At 43.4% G+C, this 19,504-nt stretch overlaps 1 protein-coding gene and 1 non-coding gene across 49 annotated transcripts in view; both read right to left on the bottom strand.

Moving 5' to 3' along the window:
* NUP214 (nucleoporin 214) overlaps positions 1 to 19,504 on the bottom strand; it is an 84,663-nt gene that overhangs the window by 14,254 nt on the left and 50,905 nt on the right. For 33 of the 48 annotated variants that reach the window (XR_014083284.1, XR_014083282.1, XR_014083283.1 and 30 more), the window contains 4 exons: positions 17,351 to 17,441; positions 15,039 to 15,100; positions 10,960 to 12,780; positions 9,154 to 9,224 (listed from right to left, as the gene is read on the bottom strand). Coding sequence is in view for 42 of the 48 variants with exons in the window: in XM_081594741.1 (XP_081450867.1) it covers positions 9,154 to 9,224; positions 10,960 to 12,780; positions 15,039 to 15,100; positions 17,351 to 17,441 (2,045 nt within the window). In the remaining 6 variants the exon portion in view is untranslated. The remainder of the gene's footprint in view (positions 1 to 9,153; positions 9,225 to 10,959; positions 12,781 to 15,038; positions 15,101 to 17,350; positions 17,442 to 19,504) is intronic. The other 15 variants (XM_081594739.1, XM_081594759.1, XM_081594728.1 and 12 more) reach the window with 2 other exon arrangements.
* On the bottom strand, positions 5,702 to 5,832 carry LOC145504113 (small nucleolar RNA SNORA48). The gene has a single exon (XR_014052094.1). It is a non-coding gene; the product is annotated as a small nucleolar RNA SNORA48 (small nucleolar RNA).

Raw genomic sequence — 19,504 nt, forward strand, 5'->3', positions numbered from 1 at the left:
GTAACACCTCACCGAAGTGAATGTGAACTGACAGTTAAACTACATCCTCAGAAGTGGGTTACAATATCCCATTCATTTTAATTGCAATAAATACAATAGTTTTAAAAACTTTAAATTATGGAAGATCTCAAAAGTACATATGGAGGGGCACAATGAACCCACGTACTCACCACCTAGCTTCACCCATGACTCACAGCCAGCTGAGCATCACCTACCGCCTCATGTTCTGCCCCTGATCCTTAGATCAGTATGACACAGACATCTTATCATTCCATCCACTGACTTTCGAGTGTAAAACTCCAAAACAGAAACCGCAACAAACTGGTCACATCCAAAAAACTAACAGTACATTTACATCATTAAATAGGGAGTCAGTATTCAAGATCCGGAATTAAAAAATTGCCAAAAACCCTGACAGTCTCATCCAGCCTTCAGACCCAGGTACCATTTCACAGGAAGGGACAGAGGTACAACACCACAGGGATGTAATCAAAACAGGAGCGTGGCCATCTTAACAGGACCAACAACCGGTTGTGTTGAACAGCTGTATTATGAGGAAAAAGAAAAGAGGGACAGACACGGCAGGGCAATCAGACCCTGAAGAGACCTATCAACCAATCTCAGCGAGTGAACCTGACTTGATCCTAAATCAAAGAAACAAATGTAAAAAGAGATATTTATGAGACTTTCTCAGAAAGGCATTTCCTGACTATTGCGCCTAAATAAGCTTCCCTGAACATTATCACATCATCCTGCTTGTTCACTTCATAGTATTCTTTTCGCTTTGTTTTTAATTCTTTATTTTTTGGCCACGCCACATGGCATGTGGGATCTTAGCTCCCCGACCAGGGACTGAACCTGCATCCTCTGCATAGGAAGTGTGGAGTCTTGACCACTGGACACCAGCGAAGTTCCTCTCCTTGTAGTGCTTAAAATTATCTGAAATTAAATTGTCTTAATAAAGACCGACCTCCCACTTCCCATCAAATGTAAGTTCTATGGACATAGCCACTTTTATCTGTCTTACTCATTACTGAATTCCTGCATGAATGTTAATTTTCCCAGCCCTGTATGGATTCTCTATTGCCATTTTAACAACACTAAGTCTTTCAATCCATAAATACAGGATGTCCTTCCTTCCATTTATTTTGATCACTATTTATTTCTTGAAACCATGTTTTCTCATATTCAGAGTATGTTTTGTGCTTCTGAGTATTTTACTCCTTTTTATGATACTGGAAATAGAATTGTTTTCTTAATTTCAACTTCATTTTTGGATGCTGTGTTGTATGTAAATGTATATAAATACAATTAAAATTTTATACATTGACTTTGCATCCTACAAACTCGCTGGACTCATTTATTAGTTCTAGTAATCCTTTAGTGGATTCCTTTGGGATTTCTATATATATATTATCTGAACATATATAGTTTTACTTCTTCCTTTCCACTCTGGATACCTTTATTTCATTTTCTTGCCTAACTGACCTGGCTAGAATCAACATACGCTTCTGAGGTCCATCCATGTGGCTGCAGGCATTGTCCTTCCCTTTTTACTGCTGAGTAGTATTCCATTTGGAGAAGGCAATGGCACCCCACTCCAGTATTCTTGCCTGCAAAATCCCATGGACGGAGGAGCCTGGTAGGCTGCGGACTCCAAGGGGTCGCTAAGAGTCGGACATGACTGAGCGACTTCACTTTCACTTTTCACTTTCATGCACTGGAGAAGGAAATGGCAACCCACTCCAGTGTTCTTGCCTGGAGAATCCCAGGGATGGGGGAGCCTGTTGGGCTGCCATCTATGGGGTTGCACAGAGTCGGACACGACTGAAGCGACTTAGCAGCAGCAAACTCTTTTTGCTTTTTTGCTATGGCTGTCATATATTTAATACCTTGTTATTAACTTCACAGTACATTTTTTCTCTTTATGTCATCAGTCGTTTCTTCTTTAGCGCTTTAAAAGTTTTCTTTTTGTATTTGGTTTTCAGGAAGTTTAACTAAATGTGTTCAAGGGTGGTTTTCTGATATTTACTCTGTTTCAGGGTCACAGAGTTTATTGCATTTGTGGGTTCCAGTTTTTCAACAAGTAAGAAAAGGCTTGGCCATTGTCTCTTCAAAAATTTTTCTTCTCTCCTATTCTGTCTCCTCTCCTTCCGGGACTCTTGATGACATCTCGCTGAATTGCCTTACACTGTTGCACAGGTTACAAATGTTCTGTCCAATCTTTTTTTTCAGTCTCCCTAAGCTTCATTTTAGGTAATTTTTACTGACATGTTTTCAAGTTCATTGTTCTCCTGTAGTATTTCCTCTGCTGTTAAACGAATCATTTTTTATTTTGGATACTGTATTGAAACTTCAGATACGGATTGACTGCTTTTGTAATTCTCATTTCTCTGCTGAGATTCCTTATTCAACCATTCTTTTATTTTCCTGTAAATACCTGAGCACAATAGTTATTATACCTGCTTGTTCCAATACGTGGATTATCTGTAGGTTATTTTTTTTTTTTTGCTGATTTCTAAAATATGACTGTAGGTCCCCCTTTTTGTTTTACCTTTTCATATGTTACAGAATTTTTTCGTTTGTTAGGTAGAGTGGACTTAACATAGAACAGTGTTGTGGTGACTGAAGACTGCTAATATTTTCCCCAGAGTGAGAGACCATTCTTTCATCTCTGTCCTAAAGTGAGGAGCTAATGGTGCACAGATTCAGAATGAATTCACCCCTGGTAAGCCCAACACTGTCTTTGCTTAGGGTTTGGGTTATTTGTTGTGTACGTGCTGCAGCCGGGGGCCAGGAGGCAGCTGAGCTGCAGTGCCATCCTTGGATTCAACAGTTCCAGGGAGCAGGAGGCTGCAAGACTGCAAGTTCTTTCTGCTTTACTTCTTTACTCTTAGCAAAGAGTGGGAGGGGTGAACAGAGCAGTTTTACATTGAACCTGCAAGTCTTTCAGACTCCAGTCTCTTTTAAAGTAACTTTTTTGGGATATAATGCACGTACCACACAACTCACTGATCTAAAGTATAAAATTCAATGGTTATGGTATATTACATCCAAGTTTTAAAAACTGTGGTAAAATATATATGACATAAAACTTACCATTTTAATCATTTTCTCGTATACAGCTGAATGGCATTAATTATGTTCACAATGTTATGCAATAATTAATACTATTTCCAAAATTCTTTCATCGTATAACCGAAATTCTATAACCATTAACTCACTCCCTGGTCCCTCCTCTCCCAGCCCCTGGTAGACTCTGATCTACTTTCCAGCTCTATGGATTTACCTACTCTAAATATTTCACATAAGTGGAATCATATAATATTTGTCCTTTTATCTATGGTTTATTTTACTTAACATAATGTATTCACAATTTATCTATCTGTGATATGATGTGAAGAACAACTTCATTCATTTTGAAGACTGAATAATATTCCACTGTACAAATATACCGTATTTTGGTTATCCAATCATCTCTTGATGAACACGGAGTTGTTTCCATCTTTTGGCCATTGTGAATAATGCTGCAATGAGCATTGGGGAACAAGTGTCTGAACACCGTTTCTGGCTCATATGACATAGTTGGACTATAAAGAAAGCTGAGCACCGAAGAATTGATGCTTTTGAACTGTGGTGTTGGAGAAGACTCTTGAGAGTCCCTTGGACTGCAAGGAGATCAGTCCTGAGTGTTCACTGGAAGGACTGATGCTGAAGCTGAAACTCTAATACTTTGGCCACCTGATGCGAAGAACTGACTCATTTGAAAAGAACCTGATGTTGGGAAAGATTGAAGGCGGGACGAGAAGAGGATGACAGAATGAGATGGTTGGATGGCATCACTGACGCAATGGACATGAGTCTGAGTAAACTCCGGGAGTTGGTGATGGACTGGGAGGCCTGGTGTGCTGCAGTCCATGGGGTCGCAGAGTTGGACATGACTGAGCGACTGAACTGAACTGATGACAGGTCTATATTCAGCTTTTTGAGGAACTTATTTTCCATAACTGCTGTACCATTTTCCGTTTCAACCAGAAATACATGAGGGTTCCAGTCTCTTCAGAGCTTTGTCAGTGCATGTTATTTGATTTGTTTTTAAATTATAGCCTTCCTAGTGGATGTGGAGTGGTATCTCATTATGGTTTTGATTTTCATTTTCCTCATGCTTCTAATATTATTGATTACCTTTCCGTGTGTTTACTGGTCATTTGTTTGCCCTCATTGTTACCAAGATCTTCCTCTGGCTTCTTCTCCAGCCAGTATACTTCCTTCAGCAAGGCCTTTCTTCCACTTTTCCAAACCCAGACCTGATATTTACTCCCAAAGGCTGCTGTACCATCAAGCTCACCTACAACTAACTCCCCTCTCTAGAAATCAATTCAACAGGCTCTCTGCCATGCTTTGACAGGCCCATGTGACAGATTATATTTTCCAAAGATGGTCACAGTAATATTTCCAGACCTAAATGCTCTTCTAGAGCAAGAGGTGAAGTTTAATCCCCTCCCCTTGAGCTTGGTGGGACTCTGTGACAGCCTTGAATAAGAAGATGCAGTATAAATGATGCTTGCAACTTATGAGGATAGCTTCTGTATGGCTCCCTTTTTCTTGGAAGAGTCTTCCTTGGAATCCAGCCACCATGTTGTAAGGAAGCCCAGGCCACATAGAGAAGCCACATGTAGATGATGTAGCCATGAGTTCCAGTTAAGGTGGGAAATAACCACCAAGCCAATCTCCAGAGAATGCTATTACATTTTGGGGTAATTTGTTAAACAGCACTAGACAATTCTAATACTCATAAAACCAGTGTGATAGTCACACTGACTGGATTTTTCTTGGTATTATGAAGAAAATAAAGTTCTATATCCTGGCCAGAATCTACCTTGTATCCTGAAATTCTTCTGAGAGTACCCCTACTACCTGAAAATTCATTCATTTTTACAACACTCATCTTGTGGTAGCCATAGTCTGAAGCACTGGGGATACAGCAGTGACTATAACAGATAAGGCCACTGCCATGATAGAAAAAAAAAACTGATTTGAATTTCTAGCCTTTCCAATGGCAAACCTAATTTCTGTGAAAGAAGAACATGAAGTGGTGGTGGGGTGGGGGGAGTAACCAATACGGAGTTTATCACAGTATGGACTTTAAATCTCCTGGCTCAAATTATGCCTGTAAGAGAGAGAAAAAACGGAGGCCTGTGACAGTCACCCATGCAGCTCTAATGTGTTCACTTTCACAATCATATTTCACAATGTGGTAACACTCTATTACAGGGTAATATAAGTTCATCTGCCCAATGGTATATCCATAACCGTTTGAATTGCTTCTGGTCTCTAGTTTTTATAACACTGTATCCCAGCACACAGATGAGTTTCTCTACAGAACAAACTAGAAGTGGAACTGCAGGGCTTTACCCGATCATGCCAGTCTATTTTCCAAGGTGATTGTGCCAACATACAACCGACTAAGAGTGTATATAAGTTCTGTTGCTTTGCATGCTCGCTGGCATTTAGTATTGCTGGGCTTTAAAATGTGTGCTGTCTTCCAGGAGGTTATCTCTTTGAGGTTTTAGTTTGTGTTACTAACTCAGTTGAATATACTTATGGTCCTCTGGCTATCCTTTTTCAAAAAACATTTTATTTCTTTTTCTAAATTGTGGTAAAATGTATATAAAACTTACCATTTTAAGCTTCCCCTCCCCTATGTGTCCAGGGCATGCACCAGGCATGGGCACAAGCCAAAAGCCAAGCTCAGATAAACAAGGAGTTGCTCTGTCCCTGGCTGGTATGACACAGGTACCACCAACCAGGTAGGGCGCACCATTTTAAACATTTTACATGTATAATTCAGGCATTAAGTACATTCCACAAAGTTGTGTAACCAACACTATCCTTTTTTAAGAAGTCTCTCATCCATTTTCTATTGAGTTCACAAATCTTATGTGTAGCGAGCTCAATGAATTTTGGCATATAACTGTTTATGATGTTCAACATTTAAGACATCAGACACTGTTAGTGCTTTAGGTGGCTCCCCCAGACCTCACTTTTTATATCCTCAGACTAACCACCATTCTGATTTTGTGGGTTACTTATCTAGAGTAGATACTCTGCTTATCTGGAGTAGTCACACAGGTGTTCCGTGTATCTAGTTTTGATACCCAAGTGACTCTATGAACTTCCACTCCTGCTGTGAGTGTTTCTATTATAGTCGCTTTGCTTCCTCCCAGGTACTGGGTACTACCAGCCCTTCAATTTTAGCCATTCTGGTGGGGGTGCAGTTGTCTTTTTTTCTTTTGACTTGTATTGTTTATATCTGAATATGATTACTCTGTTGGTTATATACGCTACAATTTTCCTATTTCATGGCTTGTTTTACCTAAAATTAAGAAAGCTGTAATTTTAGTGAGGTCACATTTTCCTTCTGCCTGAAGAATATCCTTTAGAATTTCCTTCAGGTCTGTTAGGCATATATCCTCTCAGGATCTGCCTGAAAGGTGTCTTGATTTCACTTCATTATATACAGACTTTTTTGCTGGGTTCAAAAATTCTGGGTAGATAGGCTATGTCTGGCTTTCATTGCCACCACTGAGAACTCCACCGTTAGTCCAACTACTGCTGCCTTGAAGGGAACCTGTCCTTTTTCTGAGTGCTTTTAATATTTTATATTGGTAGTTGCACAGTTTCACTATGGCAGGTCTTAGATTCAATTTCCTTTTATACATTCTGCTTGGTATACATTGGACTTCAGAATCTGTGGGATACTGTTTGCTGTTGGTTTTGGAAATCTATCTTTTTCTCTTCTAATAATATCATATATTCTTTTTCTTTTCCTTCTGATTAAATGTACGTTAGATTTTCTCTTTTAGTGGTTTTGCTTTCTTTTTTGTATTTTCCATCTTTTATGCTCTCCATGATGGATTCCAGATAACTTAATCCAACCTTCTAGTTCAAGGGTCAGCAACCTCTACCCATGGGCCAAACCCAGCCTGCTGTCTGTTTATAAATGAAGCTCTATGGGAAACGATCACGCTCACTCACTCACGTGCAGCCTCTGGCTGCTTTTCTGCCACAGTGGCGGAATTGAGCAGTTGCGACAGAAGCACTATGCAGCTCTCAAAATCTAAAATATTTATTATCTGGTCCTTCACAGAGAAAGTTCTCTGATCAGTGACCTAGTATATCACTATTCTCTTCAGCTGGGTCTGATCTGCTGAGTTAACATTTTAATTGTAACAGTTTTCTCAAAGTTCTATTTGTTTCTTTTTCAAAGCTGCTATGACACTTCTTGTAATTTCTGATTCTTGACTGGTATTTTCAAGTGTGTCCTTTATTTCTTTGCAACAAGTAAAACACAGCTGTTTTATATTCTAGGGAGTCTTTGCAAATGTGTGTCTCTTGTTTATTCTGGCTCTTGATCATAGCTCCTTATTTCCTGCTGTGACGAATTTACGTGTGGGAATCAATGTCCTTAAAAATTACCAGAGGCCTAGAGTTTCTCTTCTTCAGTGTGGCCTGTGCTGTCCCGCCAGACATCTTGGAGACACTGCCATCCCTGGAGCAGGTCAGGCCGAGACCAGAGAGGTGGAGTCACAGTTGACCATGGGGAGGGGCTTTCAGCCCTCCCACTTTGCTCACGTCCAGGTGAGTGAAGCCTGCCCCTCTGCCCTTTGGGGTTGTTAACACAGGAAGTCCAAGTGCTCTCAGACTAGTGATGCTCTCAGGGCAGAACTTACTTCTGTGCTCCACTCACTTCTACAGGTTCCCATTTCCCCTCTAATATGGTGTGGTAAAATACCTTGTTAGCTTATAAGTGCTTTCGAACCTATGGTTTATCTAGCCATTTTTAGCTGTTTTCACTGGGGAACTTGAAAATCAGAAGTTCTGTTTCTCTCTGTCAAGGATCATTGACTAGGGCAGAGCCCATCTTCTTAGGAGAAGGGTGAAAAAGAAAATCTCCTACTAAAGACTTGGAAGAAGCATATAACATGGCCACCACTTCCTCCAGCTTCTGGACAAATGTCAATTCTACCTGTAGAAAGTTAGTCACTTCCAATATGTCAGAGCGTCTTTTTTCAGAAGGACTCCACGTGAAGGTACGATGATCTAAAAGCAGCATCTGCCTGCCAATGCAGGGGACACAGGTTCGATCCCTGATCTGGGAAGATTTCACATACCAAGGGGGCAACTAAGCTCATGGGCCACAACTACTGAACCTGTGCTCCACAACAAGAGATGCCATCGCAATGAGGAGCCTGTATACTGCAACTAGAGAGTAGCCCAAGAGCAGCAACAGAGACCCAGTGCAACCAGAAACAAAATAATTAATTAAAAATAAATAAATAAAACTAGTTGGATTTGGGACTTCCCTGGTGGTCCAGTGGCTAAGACTCCACACTTCCAATACAAGGAGCCCAGGTTCGATCTCTGGCCAGGGAACTAGGTCTCGCGTGCTGCAACTAAAGATCCTGTATGCCACAACTAAGACCTGATGCAACCAAATACATAGATAAACATTTAAAAACAAATAAACAAAAGTAAAAGCAGCTGGCTTTTATAACAGTCAATTTAACCCCTCTGGGTTCTCAGTGTTCTCATGTCACATGGGGATAATGACAGCACTTACCTTATTCAAGCACTAATGATTTCGAGTCTATGTGTGTACATCACTAAAAACCAGGCCCAGCACACAGATAACCACTAGCTAGACAAACCGAAACAGCTCAGGTCACCAAAAGGAGCTTCTGGACTACATGTTGCTTAGCACAGGGGCCATATCCAATTTCTGTTGCATATTCTTATTCTTGTTTAAACAACCACTTAACCACTTAAAAAAACACAAAGGGCCAAGGAGCCGATTTCACTTATGGGCCATAGATGCCAATCCCTGGCCTAACAATAGGCAGAAGATTGACAGAAACCAGGCAACGTGCTTTAAAGTGCTTTCCGAGAGGACTTTCAAACAAGGAACAACACTGGAATGAGTCTCTCAAATCAGAAGCTGAGACTTTTGTGTCCCCAAGGAAGCTACGGAAGGCAAAGCTTGAGAACCTCAGGGTTGCTTGCTGGACACACAACACATTACATCCTATATATAGGAGCAACGCAAATGGGATTGATTGTGTTGACCTGAAGAGAGGCAAATATCCACATTACCTGGCCAAAGACTGTTCCACTGGTACTGGCTGCTTGACCAAACAAAGAGCCAGTATTACTAGACCCAAAACCTATAAAATAAAAGAAAACAGAAGTTTAATTTGAATGAACCTTCTATACATCAAAGTTTTGTTTTTTGGTTTTTAAATGGCATTCAGGTGTGTGAAAGTACCTCAGACTAAATCATCTCACAAGTAAAATCTGTTTCCCTACCTAGGAAATGGAAAAAATTACGGGCAAATAGTTTTAAAAACCTTTTTTTCACTGCTGAAATTTTATAACAGTTAAAGAAAAGTCTCAAAGCCTCAGGGACCGAATCCTTGTCTCCACCAAACCCCAAGGGTTGGGGGTGAGGACTCTGAGTAGCTTTTCCCTAGACTCATAGCTGCTAAGAAGTGTTTCCAATGACTGACTTAATATCATGAGTATGACTACTCCCTGCTTTCCTCTAATCTCAAATGCCAGATTCTTTCAGAGCTGTTTATCTTCCTTCTGGGTGGCATAACATGGTTGAGGTGCTGGGTTGAACGGGGCCTGGGAAACCAGGCAGAACTATATATTGTAACAGAAGAGCCCCAGACAAGGAGCTGGACGGCAAGAGTTCCATTCTTCATTTCTGCTATCGGTCTAGGCAGGGGAGCTCAGGCAGGTCTCAGCGCCTCAACCACAGCTGGAGGAGGCTGCAGAGGGATCTTTCCTCCTAGTTACCACAGGAAGGAAGGGTTTTTCAGAGGTTCTTGGTTGTACTGAGATAGATGCACTAGAGATAGGGTTAAATATCCTATTCACTTTGAAGACCCACAAGGCCTTCTCTCTGCCTGTTCTTTAGACCAACCTGTCACACTTTCCATCACTCAAACAGGCTGACTGGCCTCTGCACAAGGCATCAGGTGGATCTCAAAACTATCTCGCATCACTGCGTCTTGCATTCATTCTTGTAGTGGAACACAGGGGGAGTTCAGCAAATAGTTATTGAAGGCAGGAAGAAATAGACTTTCTTTCTAATAAATTATGAGCCAGTTTCAAATAAATTATCATCAAAGGAATGAACTAGCAGTTATTTGTAACCCTGCCCACCAAGAAATCAATGATCTTTGATTCCTCTCACCCCCTGAGCCCGACTGCTAAAGAAATGCCTTTCATAAGATAACCATGGAGAAAGGAAGATTAGAGAAGATTTTGGGAGTGTCCTATCTATTGGTTTTTGGAGTAAAAGCAGCTGCTAAGATCGGACATGCAATAGTGAGGATTATGTTTTACTTTAAAAAACTGTAAAACTTATAACATCTTTTTAAAATTATACTGAAAATAGAAAAACAAAAAACCCAACTTTTCAAATGTCACTTCCTGCTCTTCTAGGATGCAAGATGGTGTCAGAAGACAATGAAACAATGGGCTAGGGTGAGGAGCTCTGGAGTCTAGGTTGGGTTCCACCACTGGCACCGAAAGACATTAGATCAGTCACCTCCAGGCTTGACAGTTTTGGACATAATGACCTCTAAAACACCTTCCAAATTTAATATTTCATACTCATGAGTCATTCATTACTTGCCATGACTTTAAAGTTGTTTTTCTCCCCCATGAAATTGGCACTCTGGTGGAGAACTTGTGGAGAAGCAAAACTGGAGCCACAGTGATTAGACCAAAGAAACGCCCAGGGCCACCAGCGTCCAAGCCCTCTTACAGACTTTCCAGAACCTCTTCTGTTTTCCCTCCCTTCTTTTTCATTCCAGAAGCAATGTAGACTTGTTGCAAACGTTTCAAATACGGAGGACAACCAAGGAAAAATCTCCCATAAGTACCTACCTGAAGCTTGACAGAAGCTAAAGGCAGAGGATGATGCTGTTGTGGTGGCAGCTGAGGTGCCACCAAACACGGAGCCTCCCTGCCCAAAGCCAGAACTCTGGCCAAAAGCAGGAGGGTTGTTCTGGCCAAAGAGCCCACCTCCGTTGTTGGTAGATGACTGTCCAAACGAGAAGGAGCTGGAGCTACTGGTGTTTGAAGAGGCACCGAAGACATTCCCGCTGGTGGATGTGGCGGTGGAGGACACGGACTGACCAAAAGCAGGCACAGAGCTGAACCCAGGCTGACTGAAGGAAAAGCTGGTTGCAGGTCTGCTGGTTGACTGCCCGAAGGCCGGGGCCTGCCCAAAGCCCGGCTGTCCAAAGACCCCCGGGGTGGAGGTGCCAAACGCAGGGCTGCCGAACCCTGAGCTGCTGACTTGCGGTGTAGCGGCTGCTGTGCTGGCAACGCTGCCCGTCTGCTGCCCAAACAGGCTGGGGGCGGTGCTGGTGGCCACCTGCCCAAACATGGGGGTCACCGAGGGGGCGGTGGCTGTATGGCTGGTGAGCTGGCTGAAAGCAGAGCTAGAACTGGCAGCGGGAGGCTGAGTAAAGACCGAGGAGTCAGAAGTGACTATCTCAAACACTGAGGTCTCCGTGCCTGGGCCTGGAGCAGCACTGGAAACAGCACTGGAGGTGGTGGGGGGTCTGGAAGTTTCTGGGGCCACAGGGATGGTGCTTGAGGCTCCAGGTGCTGTGATGGTGGTTGGCCCAGGCACAGAGATGGTGGGGCCCGAGGACGGTGGTTCTGTCTTGACGTCTGGGACCCCGGGGGCTGCTGAAGGAGCCTCAGCTGCAGGCGCCAGGACACTGGTACTGGCCGCCTCAGCGCCAGGGCTGCTGACGGCAGGCTGGGCGAGAGCAGGCTCTTTCTTCCCTGAGTCGGGAGTTTGAAGGGGAGCCTGGGGAAGCGGGGTTGGTGGCTGCTGCCCCAGGAGGGAGGCAGTTGATGCCGAGGCCTCACTACTGCCTGGCTTCTCGGGCAGAGCCGATGATGTGGCTGCTTCTGAGCTTTTACTAGAGCACGTGGGCAGGGTGGGGGCAGACCCTGAGCTCAGAGGGCTGCCAAATGACAAGGTGGGGAGTGATGTGGGCAGGGGTGTGGCAGTGGACGGCGGGGCGGAGGAGGGTGCTGTGCTGCTTGTCGGCTGGCCTCCGAATGAAAAGCTGGTCTTGCTACCACTGAAAAACAGGCCCCCCAAACCGATCGCCCCGGAGGAGCCCGCACTAGTGAGGGGCAGGTTGCCGAAGACGCCCATTGAGGAGCTGCTGGGGCTGGGGCTGGCTGCTGCTGTCGCCGCCGAGGTGGCCACGGAGGTGGTCTCGGGGGGCTCCGCGGGCTTCCCCAGGGCCGCAGGGCTGGGAAAACTGAACCCGGAGGGGGCGGCGGAGGTCTTGGTGGGCTGCGCACCAGCACTGGTCACACACGGGGACGGCGCCTTGCTGGCTGGCTTGGGGCACTCGTCTGCTTGGCCGACCCGCAGTCCTGAGAAACTTCCCAGAGTCTCTCCCGCCAGGGAGCTTGGGAACAGCAGCTCGCCCAGCTTGGATGGTGGTGCCTCCAGCTTGCCAGCGGGGGTGGAGAGAGAGACTCCAGAAGGAGCTGCGGGTCTGCTGCTGGCCGGGGCGGACTCTCCTGGCACGGCACCAGCTGCTCCCGTGCTAGCTGCTGTCATCGTCCCTGAGGAAGGTAAGCTTTCAGGAACGGTCTCGTAGAAAGGCTTGCCTCCCCCGCCAAAGGAGAACGCATCGAGCTGGCTTGACTCTTTGGTGGGAGGTGATGGCCCTGGCAAGAAAAAGAAATTAGGAGATGGGCTGGCTGTCACGAGATATGACCGATCACAGCCTCACTGACTTCTCTAAGCCAGAGCCTCTCTCCCCGCTTGGCCTCATCAGGACAGCCTGTTCCGACAACACTGCCCTTGCGGGGGACAGAATGCGTGCTTCTCCGTGGGAACGTGAGCTCTGAGTCGTCTCTCTGAGGTGAGACGAACGCACGTTCTTTTTATCACCATTAAGTCACAACAAACACACCTATATCTAGAGTACATGAAGTTAACCTAGTTGTCCACAAGAGAAATAAAAAGACCCACGCACATTTTCTCCTGTGTGTGTGTCTCAGGAATAACATTCTTAGCACATGCTAGTCTATGGACCTCTTCCTGACAAGACAGGGAATTGATTCCGAATGGTAGTTTTTCCTTTGCTTTCATGGACAAAGTGTCATTCCACAGGTCATCTTTCTTACCTACAATTAAGGGCTACTTCCTGGAGAAGGAAATGGCACCCCACTCCAGTGTTCTTGCCTGGAGAATCCCAGGGATGGGGGAGCCTGGTAGGCTATAATCCATGGGGCTGCTAAGAGTCAGACACGACTGAGCGACTTCACTTTCACTTTTCACTCTCATGCATTGGAGAAGGAAATAGCAACCCACTCCAGTGTTCTTGCCTGGAGAATCCCAGGGATGGGGGAGCCTGCTGGGCTGCCGTCTATGGGGTTGCACAGAGTCGGACATGACTGAAGCGACTTAGCAGCAGCAGCAGCAGCAAGGGCTACTTCCTAGTGTTCTCCTCATGGAGTGTTCTCACAGTGGCAGTGTGGTCTGCTGGTCAAGGACATGAGGGGCTGAAGCTGAGGGCTCTGCCACTTGCTGGCTGTGCCTCTCTGGAAAAGTTAATTGACTTCTCTGGGCTTCAGTGTCTCCATTTAGAAGACAGATAATAATAGCATACACCTCACAGAGTTGTTGCAAAGATGAAATAAAATGTAGGTAAAGTACTCACAAGGCCTGGTCAAAAAAGTGGTCAATAAAGACGACTAAAATTTGATATTTATAAACGGAAACTGGTCTGTTGCAAGTGCCTGTTGAAGTGTTTAGCTCCATGTGATTTTAAGAAGTCTGGCTATCACAAACTCCTGGGAACGCTGCAAAGCCCCTGCTATCTGCAGATAATTTCCAGAAACCCCTCTTTGTATCACTGGTGTTATATTGAGTTGCTTGTGATTTTGGATTGATGTCTGTTCTGGTATTAATGAAAATGGTTATGGAATTTCTGTTGTGTTTTATTCCTAATGTATTTCATTAAGGATTTTTGACAATTATTTTGTTCTTGTCAATCTTTTTATATCATTGAGTTGTTTTTCTTTTAGAAAGTGAGACTGGGGAGAGGGGTGGGCCTCAAGGGTATTCTGCCACATCTAAGTGGGCAGAACCGTTTAGGAATCACTGCTCCAGATAGAAAGGAAGGAATGAAATCAACAACCTTTTAAGTGCTGCACACAGACTGGATTTAGGACGTCTGGTATGCTTTCAGCTCCCTAATACCCCTCTAGCAGATTTTAAGAAATCCCTTTTTTACCAAAAAACGTTCACCACTTGGGCTGTCACACAGGAAAGCACTCATAAAAGTATGTGCTGAAGAAAGAGTTGAAAGATGGTCATTGTCTTATTTATTATAGGAAAACCTGGAAAAACCCTCAACCGTCCAAGAGGGGGATGGTTAAATAAATCATGGCACATCCACAAGACAAATTATGTTGCCACTAAAAATGACATTTAAACAAGACTTTCATTAATATTGGAAAACTCACAAGAGATTGTGTTAAATGAAAAGGTGGAAGCAAAAACCCCAAAAGGAAATATAACAGAACTGCAATGGTTAAGGGTACAATGTGTGATTCTAGAACATATTACTTTAATAAAAAATATAAATTATCACTTTTATAATAAAACCTTTCTTTTTAAAACATAAGTAAACTCAATTACTTTGAACTGAGAACTTGAAGGCACTTAAAAAATACATCTGGTTTCTAATAGGTCCTCAAAGTCTTTTAAAGATTAAAAACATGCTGGTAGATGTTGGTCTGAGCTTTCCAGCTGGCTCAGTGGTAAAGAATCTGCCTGCAATACAAGAGACTCAGGTTCGATCCCTGGGTCGGGAAGATCCCCAGGAAAAGGAAATGTCAACCAACCTGCCCCCCCCAAACCTGCACTTGTTTAGAGGGAAACACAAAAGTGAGGCAACGCAATGCAGAGACTGTACCTTGTGTGGCAGTGAAGTTAGAAGATGGTGTTGGTGTGACTATCCCAAAGTTAAAGCCAGTCCTAGGGGGTGGAAGAAAAGAAGTTAAAAATGAACAGACTTAAGGCACAATATCGCCCTTTTAACAGTACATTCTACTCCAGGGACTTGCAATCCAGTAGATAAATATCAACAAAGCACAAGCACATTGTCTCTGAAGCGGGGGGAGCAGTTAGTGGGTGAGGTGAGAGGGGAGCAGCAAGTGAGGAGGCCTTGGAGGAACAGCCAGGCTTTCCAGGGCAGAGGGTGTGGGGACCTATCTCAAGGAAGTGAAGGAGCCCTAGGGCTGGGCCTGTGGGATGGTGGCCAGAGGGTGTGGGGACCTATCTCAAGGAAGTGAAGGAGCCCTAGGGCTGGGCCTGTGGGATGGTGGCCAGAGGGTGTGGGGACCTATCTCAAGGAAGTGAAGGAGCCCTAGGGCTGGGCCTGTGGGATGGTGGCCGGAGCGGGTGGCTCGCCGCTGAGGGAGATGGGATGGGCTAGGTGAGGAGGAGCCTCTGTCCCAGCCAGAGAGCACGTCAGGACAGCGCATGCCACTGGGGGAAGACAATGGACAGCAAGAAACGGAAGCCACTGTCTCTGCTGTTTGGACAAAATGCTTAGTCCTGGGCTGGGAAATTTGGTTCAAGAACTTTTTTAAAAAAATTTTGGTTGCACCAGTTGGCTTGTGGGATCTCACTTCCCTGACCAGGCACTGCACCCAGGCCACAGAAATGAAAGCGCTGTAGCTGAACCCTAACCACTAGGCAACCAGGAAACGTCCCTCAAACTTTTCTGACTCTTTTCATCCTCTCCTCTCCTTCTGTACATTTTCTTCACACTGTGAGTGAAGACACTATAGCCGAAGAAGAAAACTCAGCACCAGTTGAGCCAGAATGGACTACTCACTCTGAGAAACGTTCAAATAGCACATTTAAAACTACTGGGTTGGTCAGAAAGTTCATTTGGGCGTTTCTGTAAGACATTATGGAAATCCCCAAATGAACTTTTTGGCCAACCCAATAAAAAGCTTTAAAATATAAGGGGCCAAGCATATCAAATAGAGTAAGTAACAGTAAAGAGTAGAGTTAGGTTTTTTTTTTTTTTAAACTCATCACTGGCTTCATCAAATGGTCCAAGACCACCTAAGATGTGTTAAATATTTTATCACCTTAAAAAAAAAAAAGAAAACAAATCTCTGTCTCAATCCTGGTAAAGAAATCTGATGTAACACAGGCAAGCAACTGAGCCAATGACCCAAACCTCTGCAGGTTATTTTAAAGACAGGAAGAAGACTATCACGTGCACAGAAGTAAAGATTAATTAAAAGATGCAGTAACTCCTGGAACTGACCTACTCTCTAAAATTGTGCTCCAAACTACCTTTGGGGAGTAGAAAACGTAATGATTTACAGGAAAATATATATAATTTCCCCCTTGAAATTCTATTCTAACACCCTCCTTTCTTGTAATGTATTAGGCTAAAGGGTGCTCAAGAAACAAACTCACAGCAGGGAAAAGAGACTGTGGTCAGTGTGATTCCAGTTACAAACACATAAACTGGAAAAGCTTAAGAGGCTTTTCTAACGGGACTGAATGTGCATCCCTTCACGGTGAAGACAATCTTTGGATAAGTTTTTATCTCAGCCACACAGAGGCTAACTCCAGCCCAAAGCAGAGAGATGCTCTGCCAACTCTCACAGGTTTCAGGATGAGTGTTTCAGTGTTCAGCACAGTGAAAAGGTACGCCCCCTCCAAGGTTAATAAGAACTCCCCTTGGACTGAGGGTTAGAAGACCCTTTTGTTTTTAAAAATGACTCAATTTGACAAGCACAGACATCATCACTTTTAAAAAAATGAAACAGAAATGGACTTCCCCACATCTATATAAAACCCAAATTCTCAAATGGCCACTGTCTTGATTGCTCAGCAGTGTAGTATAACGTGACCCCTCGGGGCAGCAAGCTAATCCAAGGTCTCACCCAGCCACCAGATGGTGTCAGAATGAAAAGATCTCAGTGTGATAAACTAGAGCAACCACAGACCCACTACCCAAACAAGGCTTATCCTAAACAACAAAACAAGCAAGTCAGTAAGAACACACACACAAACTTGAATTGAAAAGGGGAAACAGATTTACATTAGGACACTATGCTACTCCCACTATCATTATATGTGTCACTGTGGTGATAAGAACTCTGGCTTCATATAAGTATACCTACTAACTGTATGATTTGGGGAAGCAATCTATAAGGTTGCTGTTGATCTGCCACAAAACTTAAGTTCACAACTGACCCTGACGAAGAAAATGAGAAAGGCTTGCTGAACTGCCCAACAGTAGACGGGGTAGAAGTCACAGCTGTTTCTATCTTGGTTGCCACTGGTCCTGGAATTATGGGAAAAAAAGAAGAACATTACAAAAAACCAAACACCATTTTAGTTTAATTCTCTGCGGCACTGAATGCGTAGTGCCATGCAAAGCACAGCCCCAGGTCACATGGTTCCTGTAGGTCAGCGGTCAAGGGGAGAGCGAGGACTCAGTCGTGCTCAAGGTCTCTGAATGGGCTCTCTGGCCCTGTCACTGTCAGTTTCAAACAGAGGCATGCCACTTGACCCTTTCCAGGAGAGACATCAAAGTAACTGGGTGCAGTTCAAATTTAAGGCTTTAAAAGTAGACTTTGCAATTACTGAAAAGTGATATATATCAAAGGAAAAAAAACTCCAAGGGGAAATAGGTTATGTTAAATATCTCTGAGTAGTGACTTCATGGCTATTGGCTTTCTCACCGCATTTGTGTATTTTCCAGAGACTTCTTATATTAATATTAGTTAATAATAGGTCTGCTTCTTCGTTTTTTATTACAGAGGTAACACGACTGCTATCACACAGAGAAGTGTGGACAGTTAAAGTGTAATCCATCATCTTCCCCACGTCCAGTATACTGTGACTGCTTACTAACAGGCTGGGGTATTACCTACGCTCTCTTGCCTATCTTTCCCTCTCCTTTTAAAAGGAGAAGGGGAATGGGAGAATTACATTCGAGAAGCCCAAATCAAACCAATCCAAACAATAAGAAAAAGCATCTTCTCTTTAGGTAAGTATGAAGTAAAGATTTGTAAAATTATCTAAAAAATTACTATAATACAATGTGATATGTACAAGGATGTCTGATGCAGCCCTACTTAGCAGCCCTACTTATAATTTTGAAAAGTTAAGAACAATCTGAACTATCAGCAGAGTATTGGTAAAAACTTAACAGGGCACAATTGTACAGTGAAGGGATTAAAATGAGAGAGGCAGAGTTGTACCAGATCTGGAAAGATGAACATGATATTTTCCTGGGGCCGGGGAGGAGGACAGATTACAGATCAGTATATACAGGATATGGCTATTTTTGCTAAGAAGAAACCAATAGATACACATCAAACCCCAAGAGATACACATCAATTCTTTGAGGGCTGTTATCTCTGGAATAGGGAACTTACACATTTTCTACATTATATAGTTCCACACTGTAGACTTTTTGTGGTCCTGTAATAGTTTTAAAATCAGGAAAACAATGAAGGTATTTCCATTATTAATTAATAAGGGGATTATTCTATAGGGGTTTCAGCGATGACTTTCTATTGTTGTTAGAAGTTTTTTCAAACTCTTAAATAGTGTTTTTCAGGGAAACTTTCCTACTCAAAAAATCTGTTTCTGGCAAGTAGAAACAGAAGGACATCTAGCAATGAGCGCAAATATTTCACAATCATCATTGAATGATGAATCTTAGAAATTTCTTTCCAAGTCATGCTAACTGCCTAGATATGCATAAAACAAAGCCCGAGATGTCCTTGATTCTTAATTTCAAGAGTGACAAAAACTGTCCAATAAAATCCTTGAAAGAGGTTAGGATCTATAATCTTTCAAAACTTTCTTCTAAAATATTAGCCAGAAAAGGAAACAAACTTCTTAATTTGAATCCTAAATGATTCAGAAGTCTTTGACAATTCCACTAAAATTTCCCTTCTAAGTTAAAGTTCTAGCTTCTAGTCAAAAAGTGCTACATACTGCCTTCCCATGGAAGGCTTATATGATAAAAACTGTGCATTAGTCTGAATTCTAGAATACAGCATTGGCTACACAATGGTTTTCTTCTGAGTGTAAGGAATATTTACTGAAGATAAATCCAATATCCAATAAGAAAGCTTCTGACTACAGAGGAAGTTGGGAGGATAGCGTGACTGTGTCGAGATTATGACAGGCACGCTACTCATGTGTGAAGCTCAGCATCTCTGACAGAATTTATTAGCTTAAAGACCCACTTGAGAGCATGAATCAAAATAAAAGCTGGAGTTCAGAGCACAGGGAGAATGCTGGGCTGTGGGTGGCACAAGAGCCCTGCAGCAAAAAAGTGACACATGCCAAGTGAAGTGGGCTCTGACAGGGAGCCAACAGAAGAGGCCT

The sequence above is a fragment of the Giraffa tippelskirchi genome, chromosome 4, assembly GCF_054371585.1.
Source record: "Giraffa tippelskirchi isolate mGirTip1 chromosome 4, T2T-mGirTip1v1.2.pri, whole genome shotgun sequence".
Classification (NCBI taxonomy): Eukaryota; Metazoa; Chordata; class Mammalia; order Artiodactyla; family Giraffidae; genus Giraffa; species Giraffa tippelskirchi.